At 34.2% G+C, this 20,711-nt stretch overlaps 1 protein-coding gene across 4 annotated transcripts in view; it reads left to right on the top strand.

Moving 5' to 3' along the window:
- The window catches only part of CDH18 (cadherin 18), a 696,319-nt gene that overhangs the window by 473,669 nt on the left and 201,939 nt on the right, over nt 1-20,711 (top strand). For all 4 annotated transcript variants that reach the window (XM_045082036.1, XM_045082035.1, XM_045082039.1 and 1 more), the window contains exon 4: nt 6,684-6,803. In XM_045082036.1, the coding sequence (XP_044937971.1) occupies nt 6,684-6,803 (120 nt within the window). The remainder of the gene's footprint in view (nt 1-6,683; nt 6,804-20,711) is intronic.

Below are 20,711 nucleotides of genomic sequence, written 5' to 3'. Positions count from 1 at the left end.
TTAAATATTTGAAATTGTTCTTTAGAGACTTTGAAGAAAGTCCACTCTTCTGCTTCACCATTGATATGTAACTTTCCCCAAAATACATGCTATTTATAAAGCATAGTATAAAAAGAAACCAAATGAAAAGAGTGACACAGGGCAATTCCCAAAGGAAACAGGGCTTACGTTTTATAGTAGAAAAGATATCTTGAAAGCTTTTTTATGTACTTTAATCTTTTTTTCTTTTTTTTTAGATTTTTTTTTGTATAAAACATCAGCTGAAAAGTACTAATCCTTAGCATGGGAACAGCTAAGTGTGTGCCACAGGAAATATTTAACATGAAAATATTGTGTTCTAAGTAGCCAATGATACTTTAAAAGGAAATGTTTCTATGATTGTTTTTCGTGGGAGATGGTTGTAAAAATTAAGAAAGCTTATAAATTTCTTTGATTAGAAGCTAGTTATATAGGGGTATTGGTTTAATATCTATTGACTAAATGTATATAATAATTTCCAGAAAATTTAGAATACTTTAATATTTTAGTAGACTAAGGGACTTTGGGTATTACTTCATATATTTTTATTTAGAAATCTAACATTATAAAGAATAATTTTCTCTGTTCTACTATGTATATAATTAGGACACATAGTATGAGTAGAGAAATTGGGATACCCTTCTCAGAATACATAAATACTGATTTTTTTCTCTTAAACCTTAAACCAGGAATAGAAATCCTTCATTAACATAACTAATATATTTCATTAATTTACTTAAAAATGTCAACAGTTATATCACTAGTAGTGCCTCATGTTTAAAATAATCAAATACCAGTAATTTCTACCTAATTTAATTTTATCAATTTGTGAAATTAACTTTTTATCTCACTTACGATATAGCTGGCATCAAATAGCAAAGGGAATTATCCATCATTTTATTGTGAATTATAACTTTAGATTGTTATCCAGATTCAGTGAATGAACACCTGTAAATTCTGAGAATAAACGTAAATTCTTTCCACTGTAGCTGTAACGTATTTTATTAGTTTGCTAAGTCTCCTGTACCAAAGTACAACTGAGTAGCTTAAACAACACTTTTTGTCTCCCTGTTCCAAAACCTAGAAGTCTGAGGTCAAAAGTGTCAGCAGGGTCATGTTCCCTCCTAAAATACTAGAATAGGTTCTGTCCCAAGTCTCTCCTTTAGCTTCTGGTTGTTTGTTGGCAATTTTTGACTTCCCTTGGTTTGTAGAGGAATCACTCCTATTTCTGTCTTAATCTTCACATAAAGTATTCTCTGTGTGTGCTTGCATATGTTTCCAAATTTCCTATTTGTATAAGGATACCAGGCATATTAGAGTAGGGGTCCGCACTACTCCAGCTTGACCTTGTCTTAGTTAATTACATCTACAATGATCCTATTTCCAAATAAGATTGCCTTGATGTGCTAGAGTCTAGATGTCCAATTCATGAACTTTGAGGGGAAACAATTCAACCCTTAACATATACTCTAAAGCGATCTATTTTTTATTATCTATTTTTAATGAAAAAAAAAAAGGCACTCATTTTACTTTTTTTTAAGCTTCTGTTTATTTATTTGAGAGAAAGAGAGAGAGACAACACAGAGGAAGAAGCAGACTTTCTGCTGAGCAGGGAGCCTGATTCAGGTCTCAATCCCAGGACCCTGAGACCATGACCTGAGTCAAGGCAGACCCTTAACCGACTGAGCCCCCCAGGCCTCCCAAAGCCTTTTTTCTAATGTAAAAGAACTTCTAAAAGCACTAATGCTTCTTAAAATGTTGCCATCTAGGTTTCAAGTCAATAAGAATATAAGATATGTGTGTGTATATATATATATATATATATATATATATATATATACACACACACACACACATATATATATATACACATATATTCTTTTCTTTTAACCTGAAACCCCCTTACCAATTCTTCTTGGTAAGAAATTCTTAGAACAATTAGCCAAGGGACTTATTTTCCATCCTGGCTCTTTATTTTTGCCCTTACTGTGTTCAAGGGGCAGGCTGACTTTCAGTTGGGCTGTGCTGTACATAAATGTGAGCTCCCTTTGACCAGCAATCTGTGTACTTACAGTGGTGGTCTGATACCTTCAGATGCCATCAAAGCAAAGTGATAGAGGTCATTTGCTCTACCTTACTTCACACAAGTAATCAGAATTGCCAAACACCTGTGAGACTGACTATATAGAGATGTGTAACAGTGACCATACATTCTGACCAGGATAGAGAGTTAATATATTTTCTTTTTCTCTCCTGGATCCTGTCTCTGCTCACTTCTCTGTGCTACTTTTACCATCACTTAGTCACCACTACCAGGCTACCTTTTTTCTTTTCTTTTTTTCTTTACTTGTTGTTTTTCATTTCACTTTTCCCTGCATCCATGCCTTTCAACTTTCACTTAACAAGGCTGGACTTTTATAAACACATTAAACCAAGTGGAGCAGATTTTTTTAAATTTTATTTATTATTATTATTATTATTATTATTTTTTTTTTTTGTCATGTGGTGTCCCAGCCAGATACCACAAAGGAGGTGTGATCTTGGACTATTTGTCTTTCTCAGCTTTCTCTTTGGAATGATTGCTTGGGGACTATTTTTAAGACCTTAAATATAATTTAAACCTAAATAACTATTGCAAAGCCAGAGAACATTTTAAAATTTGAGGATTTTATAAGTGTGGCTTCTTAAAAGATGGTCTTTATTTTAATGTTTCTGTCTATACTGTTCTCTCTTTTGATCTTAGTAATTCTTATATATGCCCAATATGAACAGCATTTTTCAAATCAGATCAAAGATTTGATTAATATAATTTTGTAACACTGTAGTTACAATATGGACTTTTCATATTTTTGGAGTTTATTTCTGGGCACTTACTACAGATTTAATTTTCTTCAATGTGCTATCAACAAAAATTCCTCCTGAACCAATTTCTGTTTGTAGATGTCTACCTACTGATACTCTCTGAATAGGTTGGAGAGATGAATGTGAGGTATAGAACAACTGTGACATCACAGAAAAAGTCCTTGAAACTTTTTTTCCCTTATTTTAATATTTATTTTATTTTATTTATATTTTTATTAACATATAATGTATTTTTTGCTTCAGGGGTACAGGTCTGTGAATCTTCAGTATTACACAATTCATAGCACTCCCATAGCACATACCCTCTCAATAACCCTCCCATAACCCAGACACCCCATCCCTCCCATCCCCCCTAGCAATCCTCTGTTTCCTGAGATTAAGAGTCTCTTATAGTTTGTTTTCCTCCCAGGTCCCATCTTGTTTCATTTTTCCCATGACTCCCCACCCTGCCTCTCAAATTCCTCATATCAGTGAGATCGTATGATAATTGTCTTTCTCTGATTGACTTATTCCGCTTACCATAATACCCTCTAGTTACATCTATGTCATTGCAAATGGCAAGATTTTGTGTGTTTTTTTGATAGTTGCATAGTATTCCAGTGTGTGTGTGTGTATGTGTGTGTATGGAATGGAGTACTATGTACCCAAAATATTTCAGCAGCATAGTAGTCCATTCTGAACACACACACGCATATATATTCATCTTCTTTATCCATTCATCTGTTAATGGACATCTAGGTTCTTTCCATAGTTTGGCTATTGTGGGTATTGCTACTATAAACATTCAGGTGCGTGTGCCCCTTCAGATCACATTTGTATATTTAGGGGAAAAACCCAGTAGGCAATTGCTGGGTCATAGGGTAGCTCTATTTTCAACTTTTTGAGGAACCTCCAAGCTGTTTTCCAGAATAGCTGCACCAGCTTGCATTCCCACCAATAGTGTAGCAGTGTTCCCTTTCTCTGCAACCTTGCCAACATCTGTTGTTTCCTGACTTGCTAATTTTAGCCACTCTGACTGGTTTGAGGTGGTATCTCATTGTGGTTTTGATTTGTATTCCCCTGTATGCTGGAATGATGTGAAGCACTTTTTCATGTGTCTTTTGGCTATTTGGATGTCTTCTCTGCAGAAATGTCTGTTCATGTCTTCTGCCAATTTCTTGATTGGATTATTTGTTCTTTGGGTGTTGAGTTTGGTAAGTTCTTTATAGATTTTGGTTACTAGACCATATCAATTTCACCTGCAAAAACTTCTCCCATTCTGTCACTTGTTTCCTGGTTTGTTGACTCTTTCCTTTGCTGTGCAAAAGCTTTTGATCTCGAAGTCCCAGTAGTTTATTTTTGCCTTTGTTTCCCTTGCCTTTAGACTTAGGAGTGTAAGAGGTAGTATACATTTAACTAAATCTCCAAAGTTTAATCAAACCAGAAAGTGTAGTGCATTATGTAATGAGAAAAATCATGGTACACATACAAGCCTAAATAAGGCTCTCTCGGAATGGAATATCACTGAGGCAAGAAAACATTTTTGTTTCGTATTTAAACTTTTAATTTTGAGATCATAGATTCACATGCAGTCATGATAAATGATATGGAGGGATTCTTTGTTATTACATTTTTCTCCATGGTAGCATCTTACAAAATTATCATCTTGCAAAACTATAAAAAAAATCATAGCCAGATAATTACAATTTTTTAATCTACCAGTCTTGTTTAGATTTCCCTAGTTTTACTTGTATGTATGTTTAGGTCTATGTGATTTATCACAGGTATATGTTCATGTATCCCATGCCATAATCAAAATACTGGGTAGTTCTAACATCATGAGGATGCATCATGTTGCTCTTTTATAACCAGTATCCCCTAAGTCTACCTCCACTTCCTCCACCTGGCAACTGGAAGTCTGTTAATGATTTCTAAAATGTCATCATTTCAAGAATGGTAAATAAATGAAATCATATAATATATCACCTTTTGGGACTGCCTTTTTTCCACTGGGTATAATTACTTGAAGATTCATCCAAATTGCGGCATGTATCATGCTGCATGTTTATTTTTTTTGCTGAGTAGTATTCCATACCATCGAGTACCACAGTCTGTTTAACTATTTTCCCAGTAACGTACATCCGGGTCATTTCTAGTTTGTGGCTACTACAAATAATGCTGCTGTGAATATCTATGAATATTTGCAAGCACCGTTTTAGGTGGACGTGTGTTTGCATTACTTTTGCATAAATGCCCAAGACTACAAGTTTCAGGGTGGTACGCTCTATGTGTGTTTGATTTTATAGGAATCTGCTAAATGTACATTTCCCCTTGCAATGTACAAGTGACCTAGTTTCTCAGTATTCTTGCCAGCATTTAGTGTCACCATTGTGTTTTATTATTCATTATTAAAGATATCTTTTAGACACCACACAGCCCTCCCCTTCTGAGTATGTATAATTGCTAATCATATTTCTGCTTATAATATCAGCGTAAAATACCATTTAGAGACCAGAATCTTAACATACTATTAAAGGTTCATGTACATTTATCATCTGCTAATAAGGATTGTCAGAAGAACAAGGCATACTAATTTTATTAACTTTTCTAGGATGCCTTGAAGACAAAGAACAGGCTGCTTGACGTTGACTCTGCATTTCAACAGAAAAGAAAATCTTTGTAGTTAAACAGATATTAGACCCTTAATAATTGTTCCATACCTAAATAATTGAAGTACTTATTAAAACCAAAGACTGAAAATTGTCAGTGCTTCCATAGTCAGTTACCAAGATGAATGCAGAATTTCATACAGAATTACTTGATTGTGAAAATATTTTTGTTTGCTACATAACCTGAATTAGTAGGTGGAATTTTTCTAGTTAGGCAGAATAAAATATCAAGTATGCATTATTAGATGATTCATCAAGTACATTTCATGAATTAATGAGAGCTCTTAACCCACTAAATTTACAGTGAGTTACATGGCCTTAATAGATGGTTGTCTTGTTATACCTAGATCAGTCTTCATTTGATAATAACTGAAACATGGTATAAATGTACCTAATTATGCAAATAGTATTTGAAATATATGAACAGGAAAGAAATAATCAGAATGCCCCCACTAATTTTACCTCAAAATACGGTATTTTAAAGTTTATAAATTCCTTGAATGTACACTTTAATTTAAAAAAAATCCAGTGTAATAGGCATATTCTGATACCCATTGTAGAAAGATGATTATGTTAGTACTATATAGAAGAACCCAAAGGAATGAGAACTGAGCCTTGAAAACCAGGTAGGGCACTCATTAATAGTCCTAAAATAAAAATGGTATACATCATGGAAAAAGGTTTGAATCTGCTATTTTGATGCTACTGATAATTTCATGTCAACTCACCCACATTGCCCCGTAATCACAAACCATCTGACCTGCCATTTTCTGAATAGGTATATAATAGGTAATGCATAATGCATGTTCTCACCTTACCTTGAAATTTACCTCGCAGTTGAACACCAGTTTGATTCTTGATCATCGGTCCAACCTACCCCTGATTATGTAAGTGTCAGAAGAGGCCTTTCACAGTGTTATTGGCACGCGCACACACAAAAATATTAAAATATTGGAAATCAAATATTTTCTTTTGGCTTCTCATCTGATACAGTTGTTGGCAGGGGACAGATGTTTAACAGATAAACCAAGAATTAAATTTCGTAAGATACATCTATTACAGTGTTCCATAGGTATGTCAGTGTAACCTTTTTCTGTGTATAAGTCACGTGCTAAATATTACCACACACTAAAATTTGTTTTCCTGAATGCACAGGTACCTCTGTTCTGCAGGTGACAGCTACTGATGCAGATGACCCTACCTATGGAAACAGTGCTCGTGTGGTGTACAGTATTCTCCAGGGACAGCCCTACTTCTCCGTAGATCCTAAAACAGGTTAGTGCATTTTTGTATAATTTGTGTGCCTGTGTGCTGGAATAAAAGAAAACAGTGTTCTTATTTCTGTGTCTTCTCCCACATCAGACATTGTTGGTTCAGCACATTCTAAAATGTCCTTGCTTTTTCTAATGTGATGTGATTGAATAATTGAAGGCAAATTCACTGTTTTCTTTAGCATTTTGATTATTCAGCAGTTATACCAGTAAAAATTTCTTACTTTTGCACATCCTCGTATCAATTACTTTCTGCTTAAAACAAATATGGAGTGTTACATTCAATGAGATCTTCAAGTGTATCATTTGTTGTGCTTACATATTAGGTTTAAATCTTTGCCAAAGATAGTAAATAATTATTTGAGAGTTTCCATAATTCATTTGAATTTGATTGTCACATACGTTGTTATATATTACATTGGCGGAATTGTTATGTCTTGAACTGAGGTCTTTTCCCTAGAGAGAAAATTCTTCAGCCTTTAAATACTGCATTATGTACGAGAAATTTACTGAAAATAAAGATAAAAACATGTAAACTTTTTTTTAAGGAAAAAAATAGGAATTCTCTCTTTCCTCTCTTTTTTTCTGTCCAAAATAAACATATCATATATGTGATGTGAAAGTGGAAATGAAGGATACTCAATATTGCGTTATAGGATTATGTTCAGCAACATAATCTAAAAGCCCCAGAAAGCTCATGGTCCCGTTGGCAAATAATTTGTTAACAAAAAATCGACTGAGCATAAACACATTTTGAAAGTAGCCAAATGTTCAGTAAGAAATGAGTTTTAAGTTTTACTAATAATTTCAAGTATATATATAATCATGAGACACAGATGAAGAGAGTGATCTAAGATATTCCAGAGGTCCATAGGTCTTCTCTAGTTACATTAGACTCATCCTGAATCAGATTAACATGTGGTATTATCTAGTAATGGACACAGCCAGATAACACAGAAGAAAGCCATCTTTGGTTACCAATATCCCCTTATATTTTCATAATCACATAGCTTTCAAAACATTTTTCAAGGAGCCCTGTTTCATAACTTTATAGATTCCAGGTTTGTTTACCATTATCAGAGACAAGGTACATCCAGCTGAAAAGATGCTAACATACTCTCAGTAGTTAATATCCTTTGAATGCTAGGAGTATTGTCATTATCATATTTTCAGGAGGAATCCATCAGCTTACTTTTCTTCTTTCTTTTCCTGGTGTGCGCCAACACCTAAGTACACTGGGCAAGAATAGATCTTAATCATACAGATTGATATACAGATTTTCCTACTATAATAATTTATGAAGAACATATTGAATATGTATAGATAGGTAAATGAAGAATACATACATACATATATATAGTATATGTGTTATAATTATAAGATAAATTACATATAATTAAATGAAGTAAAAAATAAAAATCAGGAGATGATAAAAAGTAATATAATGTGACCTAAAAAGGTATGGGGTAGGCAAGTCCTTTTACTACCAAGATAATATTAAATACTCAGAAATAAAAATTTTAATATAGTAGTCAGAGTTCTAGGATTAAAAATGTACATATATTGTATACATTGTTACTCTGGCAAGAGAGATTAGATTTTTTTAAAAAAAGCTTTTTATTGAAATATAGTTGACATATTACATTGCATAAATTTAAGGTACACCATATATTTGATACATTGTTATATGGTAATAATATTGCCAAGTGGCCATAAAAAATCTTAAGACAAATAAAAATGATTATTTAATATTGGTGCTGCTCATTTTGTTCTATTTTCCCAATAAACATGACAGTTTTATATGTGAAATATATATTTCTCATTTTATTTATTTATTTTTTAAAAGAGTTTACTTATTTATTTGACAGAGAGCGAGAGAGAAAGCATGAGCAGGGGAAAGAGGGAAAAGCAGACTCCCCACTGAGCAGGGAGCCCCAAATGAGGCTCAATCCCAGAGCCCTGAGATCATGGCCTGAATGAAAGTAGACATTTATCCAACTTAGCCACCCAGGTGCCCTTATATTTCTCATTTTAAAAATGCATCTCCTGGGACACCTGCGTTGTACAGTCAGTGAAATGTCTGACTCTTGATTTTGGCTCAGGTCAGGATTTCAGGGTTGTGAGATCAAGCCCTGCACTGGGCTCCAGGCTAAGAATAGAGCCTGCTAAAGATTCTCTCCTTCCTCAGCCCCTTGTCCCCCTGCTTTCACACTGTCTCTGTCTATAGATAGATAAATAAACAAACAAATAAACAAACAAACATCTTCCTGCAGGAAAGAAACAAGGATACACTGTGTTTCCACACACACACACACCCACAAATGTGCAAAATCACACATGGTTTCAGTCTCTTTACTTCCTATGCATAGCCAAATATTTGTAAGTGTTATATTTACTTCACAGCATATTGCCAATGTATAGACATCATTCACAGATTTTTTTAAATGACCATACGCTTTGAATTTGTTTAAAAAAATACCATTTCTATATGTATCTGTGTGTCTGAGGGTCTGGGAATGTTTGCATGTGTTTGTTTGAAGACATGCATACATTTGCTTTTGTGTGCGTGGATACTTTGGATGGATAAAGCACGCCATGAGTACAAGATTTGACTAGTGTTTCACTCTGCTCTAGTTGGTGCTTTAGTGAAGAAAGTGTATCAGTAACATCATATTCAAATAAAAATTGCACTTGGTTATACGTGTTTATCATAAGTTAATTAAGCACTTTATTAAATAAATAAAAATGATCTGAAACGTAACTAAGCTACTATTCGAATACGGCTCTATGATATTGTCACTGCATTCCTTTGCTCCTTTAAGCAAGATGATTTATTAAATAGAAGTATACCTCCATGTTGATATGTTTTAATTTCAATATTATATTGACTAAACCACCATAAGAATCTATGGATATGTGTCCTAATATAAGGATTCTTTAAATATGCCAGTTTCTTAGATAGCTGTTTGTAGAAAGCATTATAAAACAAAATGTTCATTGTTCTCTTCAGTAAGACATTTTTGGTAATTTATGCTTAGATATATTATTGTGCAATTAAACATCCTCAGAACTAATGATTTTAGAGTAAATTGTGCTTAAAATGACTGGAATAAAATACAAATGTACTGAAAACTAAAGGATCAGTTGCTATGGATAAGATGTTATATCAGAAGTGTTGGGATACTGGTTACTTAGTATAGTACATTTTCATAGTGTCATTTTCATTCTACCTTCTGATTTGGCATGACTCTATTTCAGTATGTCTCTGGTTATTTTCAATGAAGATGAATTATATCAAAGGAACTTTATGCCCAAAGAGAGTTGTGAGTACTCATGGTTAAAATCAGGACTTTGGGTTGCCTTGTTTTTATTATGTTAAAAGATATAGTTGATACTCACTATAGTTGTCCTAAGATGAGATACCCATAAGATCTTGTTGCCTATTATGTAAATCATCCGTGAAATGCTGTGTCCAGAGAAATGAACTATGTTGCTCTTGAGTTGCTCTACTATTCATAATTGGTTTAATAAAGTCTATATTGTTTTACCTTAAAAAATTTTTAAATCAGTACAATGAATATAAATCTTGTGAATCATCTATTATTTTAAATAAGTTTGGTTGAGCTAATGTAGTTGAGTTAATGTTAACATTGGGTTAATGAGTTATTTGGTTGCTTAATGTATAACAGCAAAAGAGGAGTCCCCATTAAAAAGTGATATTTTAGGGGTGCCTGGGTGGCTCAGTGGGTTAAGCCTTTGCCTTCAGCTTGGGTCATGATCCTGGGGTCCTGGGATCGAGCCCTGCATCGGGCTCTCTGCTCAGCAGGGAGCCTGCTTCCTCCTCTCTCTCTGCCTATTTGTGATCTCTCTCTCTGTGTCAAATAAATAAATAAAATCTTTAAAAAATAAAAAAGTGATATTTTAGCATTTCAGTTTTTTTTTTTTTAAAGATTTTATCTATTGATTGACAGGCAGAGATCACAAGTAGGCAGAGAGGCAGGCAGAGAGAGAGAGGTGGAAGCAGGCTCCCTGCTGAGCTGAGAGCCCAACACTGGGCTCAATCCCAGGACCCTGGGAGTATGACCTGAGCCAAAGGCAGTGGCTCTAACCCACTGAGCCACCCACACACCCCAAGCATTGCAGTTTAAAAGATGCAGAAAACTATGGAGAATAAACTAAAGGAAATGACAAATATAAAAGACATAACATTACATACTACTGTACAGATTCATGTAGAAAAACATGTTAATTAAGCTTAATGAGTATAGTTCTATTTGAAGATATTGATTTTAATTAGGCGAGAGAACAGTTTCAGAGTTAGTAAGTGAAGTAACCACTTTCATGTTCATGAAAACCCTGAACCCTAAGCAAGACATGTTGAGGAATGGTGATGAGTGAGAAAGCCAGGGAAATGGTCAGAGAACCAAAGACAAGAAATCTGGGCTGATCCTAATCCAGTTAACAGAGTGTCAACTGCATTAAAAATAAATCAGTATATTCAAGGTTTTTATGCCTCGTTAGAACCTATGAAATTTCTGTCAGGTGGTGACAGCATAAGCTGAATGATTAAAAAAAAAAAAAAAAAAAAAAAAAAAAAAACACCATTTCCCTTGACTTAGCTTGAAGACAAAGCCAGAAAGCAACCACCTAACTTTCCAGGATCTTTAGAACAGAATTGGGGGATTATACAAGAAGTGGGTGTGCGGTTTTGAATTAAGAATCCAAATCTCTTAATGGTCATGGCATTTATAGCCATTTGATAATTCTCTCTGCTTTATCAGTCAAGAATCTATTAATTACTTTGGTCATTTTGGCTTCTGCATATAAGCTATGTCTCTGCCTATTTCACACAAATTGTTGAATCTTCCTGATGGTAAGTTCAGAAAACCTGAAAACCTGAATTATCAATGCGAGGTCAGGGAAAACAAATGGATATGCTGGTTTATAAAATCTCAAATGAGCTTTATTTGCAATCGTTTATAACGTTAATAGTGGTGAATTTGACCATAGTTAATATGAAACATATTAATCAGCAATAGTCAATAATGCCATATTTATATCTATGTAAATGGTACTCACAGTGAGTTTTTGCTACTCCTAATAAAGATGATTGAAAAAGTTATCTAGTTTAATATAGATGTACTTTTATTTTAACTTGAATTATTTTTCATACAAACTTCATATATTTTTACTCATTAAATAATATTTAAAAGAAAAATATAACAGCTGAAAACATTTCTGTTGATAAATTCTATATTTAATTTTCAGGTACATAAAAAATAAGACTAGGTAAGGCCACCTTTTAATTATATACAAATAGCATTCTTGATATTCTTTTTTTTTTTTTCCCCTAACATTTCTAGGGCATGTTAGCTCTCAAGTGGTTTCTGCTACATGTTGCTAATAAAGGGTAGTCATTGGGTTTCAAATCTTTTGTCAAACACTTCTGCACTAAAAATAGCCATTCCAAAGGAAACAGGACACTTGACATCTAATAAAATATACTGTACCTAGTAATGTCTGTGGGTTCTAAAGTCACATCCATTATTACTAATTTTCACAAGGCATTATTGTAAACAAAGAAATTGTTTTCTTGTCCTTCCAATAAAAAGATAAAAATAATAAATATGAATTGCTGTACTATATTATATTAATTAAACTAGAACATATATTTTTCCAAAATACTGCAATTTATATTTATTATTTTTCCAAAATACTAAGGTTTATTCCATAATGATTTAAAGAATACTTCATGATCAAATCCTTGTATGTTACTTAATATCATACTAAATTGATCAAGTTATTTAAATGTTACACCTCTGTTTACTTGTATGTCAGTTTAGACTAACAGCTAAATTCAGTTTAGACTAATAGCTAAATTTAGACTAACAGAGAAAATTAATGCAATAATCTTAGCCCAGTCCTTGGAAAGATATAAGTAATTAGTAAAGTTCTCTTGTTCACCCTCTTTTACTTTAAAACTAAGAAGAATTTCCAAAATTACATAGTGTGCCATAATAAGAGTTTGAAATAACCTTATATAAAATAGAAAAAATATATTGTTTGAAAGAATTTTTAGTTCACTTAACTATACAAAAGTGTGAGTTCCACATATTAACTGGTACATAACTAAATTGCATTTCTTTTAAGGCATTTATTTATTTTTTTCTTTCTTGGAGGCATTTAAAGTTTTATAAATATTTTTATTAAGACAACTACACTTGTAGAAAATTTTGAATGACAATTTAAAAGGAAATAAGTTAGACATTAAAATAACCAATCTTTTATCATCAGAATTGACTGTCTCAACTCAAAATAGTGTCTCTGGATGAGATAAAGTGGCATGCTATTCATGAAACAATTGCTATTAATGCACAGGTCTTGACCAACAGTAACTCTGATTCTTGAAAAAGGCCTTTCCTTAACATTTTGTAGCAAAAAGCAGTCAGCTATAAAAATGCACTTAGTGGAAGGCTTCAGTGAGTTTCTTAGAATGCAATTGAAAACAAGTCTTTCAACATTCTTTGTCCAGTGTACATGATGTAATTAAATTCATCAACAACTCTGTCTCTCTTTAACCTCTAGTTTTAGCTTATTTCAACAGTGAACAAAAAATTGAGAAAGAGCATGTGTATGTTTGGATAAAAGATGAAGAGCATCTCTTTTTAAGCATTTTATGGGTTTTAAATAGTAATTTTGCATAATAATTCCAAATAAAAATCTAATTGAAAATAGTTTTTCCCCCAAATCAATATTTTATATTTATTAATAGCTAAGCAGTTAAAATATTTAATTTATAGTTCACAAAATCTGCAGAAGGAAAAAAGTTCATAGTAGAATATATTTTGTCATTTTTTTCTTATTCATAATCTAATCTAATTCTATAACAATAATAATTGCACAAATACTTTTTAAAAATAATTTCCCATAATTAACTGCATAATGGACTTTTAAAAACAGTTAATTAGTAATCCCAGTGCTAAAGAATTTGCTTCTGTTAGAGAAAAAATCATGCATTAATTCAGAATTGAGTCATGTTGCCAAATTACTGAAAGAAACATTATCTCACTTTTCTTTTCTTTTTCACTTTATTTTCTTTAGGGTAGAATTCTAAATAATTCCTGAAATGTAGCAGAGTGTATGGAGATTAACACAAGAATCCCACTTTAGATAGCATTTAAGAAATAAACAGTTAATGAACTGTAGAAGACACTAGTGGTTGTCCACTTAATATCAATTTCTAATTTTGCTGTCTTATTAGAACTCTAATTTTGCTCATTTTAACAACATACCCAGTTTAAAAGCTAGATTTTTTAGCTTCCCTGTAAATACTATGACATTGTTCTAGTGAGGGAAATATAAAAGAAAGACCATTGGTGGGTTTTTGGTATCTCTATGTAGGTGCCAATGCTTCCTCACTTTGCCCTCTTGTCTTCTGAATTTAAACATTTGCGTAATCATTGGAGGTATAGCTGCTATCTAATCATGTGACAATGAGCACATGAGATGAAAGTCATGTGGAAAAAATTGGTGAGCAAAAGCCGGTAGTGAAGTTACTCTGAGTAATTTTTGTGCCAGCACAGTGCTGATACCTGACTTTTGTGAAATGTGCTTTGCAGACGAGTACATCACCTTCACAGCACAATGCACTCCCCACAGAGGTATAGAGTTGGTTCCCCTAAACTACTTTCATTCCTCTCAACCCAAAATCCACGATCCAGAGAAAATGCACAGTGCACCTACCTATGAGTAGGTATTTTACAGTTCTAGTGCCAGCAATAAACTAGGAAAGGAGATTTTTTCACACTGACTTGAATATCAAAAGGCATATTAATTGTTGATTATTTGGAGAGATCGGAGAATGAAACCGAAGATAATTTTACCTGACATTGCATTGAAAATGTATATCTTAAAAATAATTTTAGCTTTTATTAAAAGGTAGCAAATACACTGTCAACATTATAGATGTTAGATAACTCTCCTACTCCATCAAAAGGAGATACCATGTCCTATTTACATCAACCGAATTAAAAATATCTATCAAATTTAATTCCTATGGGTATAGTTCTAATAAAAAATATGTAGATTAGCTTTCTATGTTAGGTACACTATTTGTTACAGTTACAGTTATATGGTAGATCCATATAATTGAAATGGTTTGGACACTTAACTGAATTTAATGGTATGCAAACTAAACTTAAATAAATCTTAAGCAAATGAAAAAAGGAAACAAGTTGAATCAATTTTCCCCTCAAATATCAACTTCTTATAACTATATTGACCAACTCTTCCCTGGAAAGGGAAAAAAGTAATCTCTTTGAACATAAAATAATAGTGATAGGAAGTGATAGGAATGAATGTTGGTTAATGTTAACCTGTTTTATACTATTTCTTCCTGGTAAAAAAATAGATTTATCTTATGTATTTTCCGATTGTTTGTTGTTATATTATAGAAATGCAACAAACTTTTGCAAATTAATTTTCTGTCCTGTAACTTTACTGAATTCTTTTATTAATTCTAATGATTTTTGGTGGAGTCTTTAGGGTTTCCTATATGTAACAGCATTTCATCTGCAAATAGTGACAGTTTTACTTCTTTCTTTCCAATTTGAATGCATTTTATTTCCTTGTCTTGAATAATAGCCCTGGTTAGTACTTCTAAAACTATGTTGCATTAAAGTGGTGAGAGTGGACAATTCTGTTTTGTTCCTAGTATTAAAGGAAAATTTGTGTAGCTTTTCATTGTTGAGGCAGGGATCAGTGGCCAAGCCACTGCTACAATGGCATGTTCACTTTCCCTTCTCTACTTCCTTTTCCCTACTATTTTGAATACGATATTTAACCATTCCTTGTTTCAAAAGTGTCCCTGTACTCATATAATGGTCCAAAATGCTCAAAAAACCAGACCAAGGCTTCCCACATGGAGGTGGCTGCTCAACCTGATTTTCCACCTACCTCCAATGGGCTCCCAGGCTCCCCCTTCCCCACACTGGCCATGGACAAGGAGCTTTCTCCCGGCATAATTCCCAGCATGCTTGTTTAGTTTTTCTGTATCCTGCTGACCATGCAAATTATTTCAAGATGTTAGGAGAGCTAACAACGCTGACTTCACCTTTGACCTTCCATCTTGTTTTCCCCACTGGGGCATAGATGGTGCCATTTTAGATAATCCAAAGAGATCCTCTGGCTCACAGATGGTATAGACTTAGGTATCTAGCCTGTGACCTCACCACCATGCTCATCACTCCAGAAGGGATCTTTCCTATCTGGAAAGATAGGAAAAGAGAATAGGGCTGAGAGTAGCTGCCTGGGGCTAGTTCATCCATCTGCCTGATTGCCCCATCAGTAAGTTACCCTGAATAAAATTCTGTATAAATGCTATGGAGTGATTTGGTTGGATTTTCAGTATGAAAGTGTCTTCTCAGTCTGGACAGTGCATTACTATCCCTCCTTCATCTTGAAATAGTTTGCATGGTCAGCAGGATACAGAAAAACTAAACAAGCATGCTGGGAATTATGCCGGGAGAAAGCTCCTTGTCCATGGCCCATTGGAGGTAGGTGGAAAATCAGGTTGAGCAGCCACCTCCATGTGGGAAGCCTTGGTCTGGTTTTTTGAGCATTTTGGACCATTATATGAGTACAGGGACACTTCTGAAACAAGGAATGGTTAAATATCGTATTCAAAATAGTAGGGAAAAGGAAGTAGAGAAGGGAAAGTGAACATGCCATTGTAGCAGTGGCTTGGCCACTGATCCCTGCCTTAAGATACATCACAGAAAAGGAATTATGAGTAAGAAGAGAATCTGAATAGGCTCAAGAAGCACTGGCTTTGGAAAAAGATGTATAAGCTTCATATTCCCCTTATACAGACATTGTATCCAAAATAATTCAAAAGCAAGAGAAACAGAAATTATGGCATGTAAGGTGGCAAAGATATATGAACACAGATGACCACACACTAGAGTGACAACTATTAGGTCTCAAGAGAATTGGGGCCCAAAATCATGAGACCCCTGGGGTAATGATTTCTCTGATGAGGACATCATCATAGAGGAGGAAAATTATTTTCAAACATGACTTTTTTTTTTAATTTTATTTTTTTTAATTTTTTATTTTTTATAAACATATATTTTTATCCCCAGGGGTACAGGTCTGTGAATCACCAGGTTTACATACTATGCAGCCATCAAACATGACTTTTGATGCAAATAAAGACCCAGGCCACTCATGAGCCCACAGATGACGAAGGAGAAATTCCCACTAGTCAGAAAACAGGTCTGAGAGAATGTTCTGCAGCTTGGTGGCTAACCAGCTAATTTTAAGCAAAAGGACTGAGAAAGGGTGGCTGCTTAGGGGTTAACACTGTGGGATGATGGGGGAATGGGTATTCTGTTAAATGAGCTTCAAATGTCAAAAACGGCCTCGGTCACTTCTGGATCTACCTTGTGACAAAAGTAGGCATTGGTGAGGGTCACAGGTGTTTAGCTAATTTGATTGATGGATAAATGCTAGCATTAAGGTTATCTGGCTTAATGAAGGGAATGTTCTATCCCCTCCATTTTTCTGGACTTCTATGGAAGAACCATAAGAAATACATGAATTGGGAATGAAACATGTCATTTATACTTAGTATTTTAGAAGCTCACAGAGAATTGTTTTCCTCTGGTGTGGAAGACTGTATCTTAGAGTCAGTCCTGGGATCTTGGTATAGGACATTAATGTCTTGCCTCTATGGTTAATGGGCCCACTGTTATAGCAGCAGCTATGGTGGCCGACCTAACTGAAACTAAAAGAATTCATAATGAGGGGAAATATAATGAAAACCAGGGAAAAACAGATTATTCTGCTGATCACAAAATGTCAGCAGGGGGGTCCATCATGCTGTCTTGTAAACTCATGGCAATATCTGATATTATCAGGGACCCCAAGAGAAATTTTAAATAGACAACCCAATTTGCTCTTGCTACTATGGAAGGCATTGCCTAAGGGAAGGCAGTTTACTCTCTTGGAGGAAGGTTCAATAAGCCAAATGTGTCATCAGAGTGTTCCTCCATAATAGAGGAATTTCTGGGGTAGATAGCCCTCATGCCCTAGAGACTAGGGGTTAGGTCAGTGTTGCTCTCTAGTTCATGCAGTAAGGGACAACCAGAGGCCCCTTGTGGAGTTAGCCATTTATTGGTCTTGCACTAACAGATTGTATTAGCTCTAATGGACACTAGAGATGAAAGCACAGATCTGTGGAAACACTTGAAAATTTCAGAGGTAAAAAAAATGCCACCCATGGTTGCAGAGGACAAATTATTGAGGTTCCGACAAACTAGGCTTTAGCTACAAATCAGCAGGCTTCCTCCTTGCTGTTTTGTATTGCACATTTCCATTTCTTAGTATATTTTGGGTATAGATGTTCTGTAGGATCTGTATCTAACTACAAGGGTGGGTAAATTCAGTTTCCAGAATGTGTGATGATTTATCCTCCCCGTCTCAAGCAGCGGTGCCATTACAGGCACACTTAAAGTCTCACTGGTGGGAGGTAAATACCAACATGATCCGTGGTCCAGGTCAACCAGTAAAATATCTGGGTGTCATCTGGTTGGGTAATATGAAAATGATGCCTAAGGCAGTCATTGATTAAAATACAAACTTTCCCATTCCCTTAAACTGTAAAGGAATTACAGGCTTTTGTTGGTTTATGGGGTTACTGGAGACGTTATACTCAAGCACAGATATTAACCCCTGTCTATGCCTTGGTTAAGAAGGGAACTTCATGGAATTGGGGTGCTAACCAGATAGATTCTTTCTTAAGAGCAAAAATGTGGTAAACCAGGTAAGAGTATTAATGACAGATGTGAAGTAGGTGTTAAGTTTATATCCAGATAGGTTTGGCTGGGCTTGTGGCAATGACAAAATGAGAAATCAATTACAGCCATAAAAATGTTGGCAGTGGACTGTAGGAGTTCTGACAACACTATCTTTGACTCTCCATCTTGTGCTCCCCCTTCCCACAGGTGGTGTCACTTTAGATTTCTAGTAGAGATAGCCTCTTCAGATAACTAGTAGAAATACCATCTAACACACAGATAGTACATCTATAGATAACTACCTTGTGCTTTCACCACCATGACCCTTACTCCATTAAGGCTGGGTATTGAGGTCCAGATAGGAGCTGAGAATGGCTGCACAGTGCTCTGTATCATCAGATACACTTGATTGCCCCATCAGTAAGTTACCTTGAATAAAACCCTGTAAAAAGTATGGAGTGGCTTGCTTGGTTTTTCAGCTTTAAAGTGCCTTCTCAGTACAGAGGATATATTACTGACCCTTCCTACCTCATAACAAATATGATGTTAGCTGTGGATTTGTCATTTATGGCTTTTATGATGTTGAGTTAAGTTTCCTGTATGTCCACTTTGTGGAGTTTTTAATCATAAATCAATTTTATATCTTGACAAATACTATTTCTACGTCTAGATGGTTTTTATCTTTCATTGTGTTAACATAGAGGTATTTAATTGATTTGTGGATGTTGAACCATCCTTGAATTCCTGTAATAAATCACACTGATCATGGTGTATTGTTCTTTTTAATTTATAGCTCAATTTGGTTTGCTAATATTTCCTTGAGTATTTTTTGTATTTACATTCTTCAAGGTTATTGGCCTTTTTTATGGTGCTTCTTGTCTGGTTTTGTTGTAAGGGTAATTCTGGCTTAATAAAATGAGTTTGCATGCATTCCATTTTATTTAGTATTTTGGAAGAGTTTGTGAAAGATTGGTATTCTATGAATCATTATAGACTTTACCAATGAAGCCATCTGGTGCTAGATTTTTGCTGGGAGGTTTTTGATTGCTGACTCAATTTCCTTAGTAGTAATTGGCCTGTTCACATTTTTTTATGACTTCATGATTCAGTCTTGGTATATTTTGTCTTTTTACACATTTATTCATTTCTTCTAGGTGGTCAAATTTTTGGAATATAATTTGTATAGTAGTCTCTATGATCATTTGTATTTCTGTGATATCAGTTGTAACACCTTTTTCATTTCTCATCTAGTTCTTAGTTTCACTGATTTTTTTTTCCCTTTTGTCTTCATAGTCTCTATTTTGTTTCTGCTCTGACATTTGTTATTGCCTTCCTTGTGCTACCACTGGGCTTTGTTCCTTGAAGTGTAAGGTTAGGTCATTTTCTGAAATTTCTCTTGTTTCTTGAGGTAAGCGTTTATCTCTATGAACTTCTTTAAATTATTTTTACTGCATTCCATAAATTTCAATATTTTATTTCCATTTTTGTTGTTCTCAACATTATCTCAACATGTGCTCAACATAAGTATTGTTCTCAACAATACTTTATATGTTGCCTCAACATATAAAGTATTTATAAATTTCTGTTTTGATTTCTACTTTGAGCCACTGATTATTCATTAGTATGTTGTTTAATCTCCACATATTGGTAGGGTTTTTTGTTGTGTTTTCTTCTTGTAATTGATTTCTATTTTCATATCATTATGGTTTGAAAAGATATTTGATAAGATTTTAATCCTCTTAAATGTATTGGACTTGCTTTCTGGTGTAATAGATTTATCTTGGGAAATGTTCCATGTGCACTTGAGAAAATATATTTATTCTCTGCTTCTTTTGGATGGAATGTTCTGTGTATATCTGTTACCTCTGTATTGTCTAACACATCATTTAAGGCCAGTGTTTTCTTACTGATTTCCTAGCTAAGTGATCCATCCATTGCTTTAAATGGGGTATTGACTACCCCCCTACTATGATTGTATTGCCATTTATTTCTCCCTTTAGGTCTGTAGTATATGCTTTATATATTTTGGTACTCCTCTGTCAGGTGCACAAATATTTACGAATGTCACATTCTTCTGTTGGATTGAACCCTTTATCATTATGCAATGCCCTCCC

Source organism: Mustela putorius, unplaced genomic scaffold, assembly GCF_011764305.1.
Source record: "Mustela putorius furo isolate JIRA1106 unplaced genomic scaffold, ASM1176430v1.1 tig00000589_pilon_pilon_pilon, whole genome shotgun sequence".
Taxonomy (NCBI): Eukaryota; Metazoa; Chordata; class Mammalia; order Carnivora; family Mustelidae; genus Mustela; species Mustela putorius.
The sequence above is the reverse complement of the archived record's forward strand: the minus strand, read 5'-3'. Positions and strand labels throughout refer to the sequence as shown.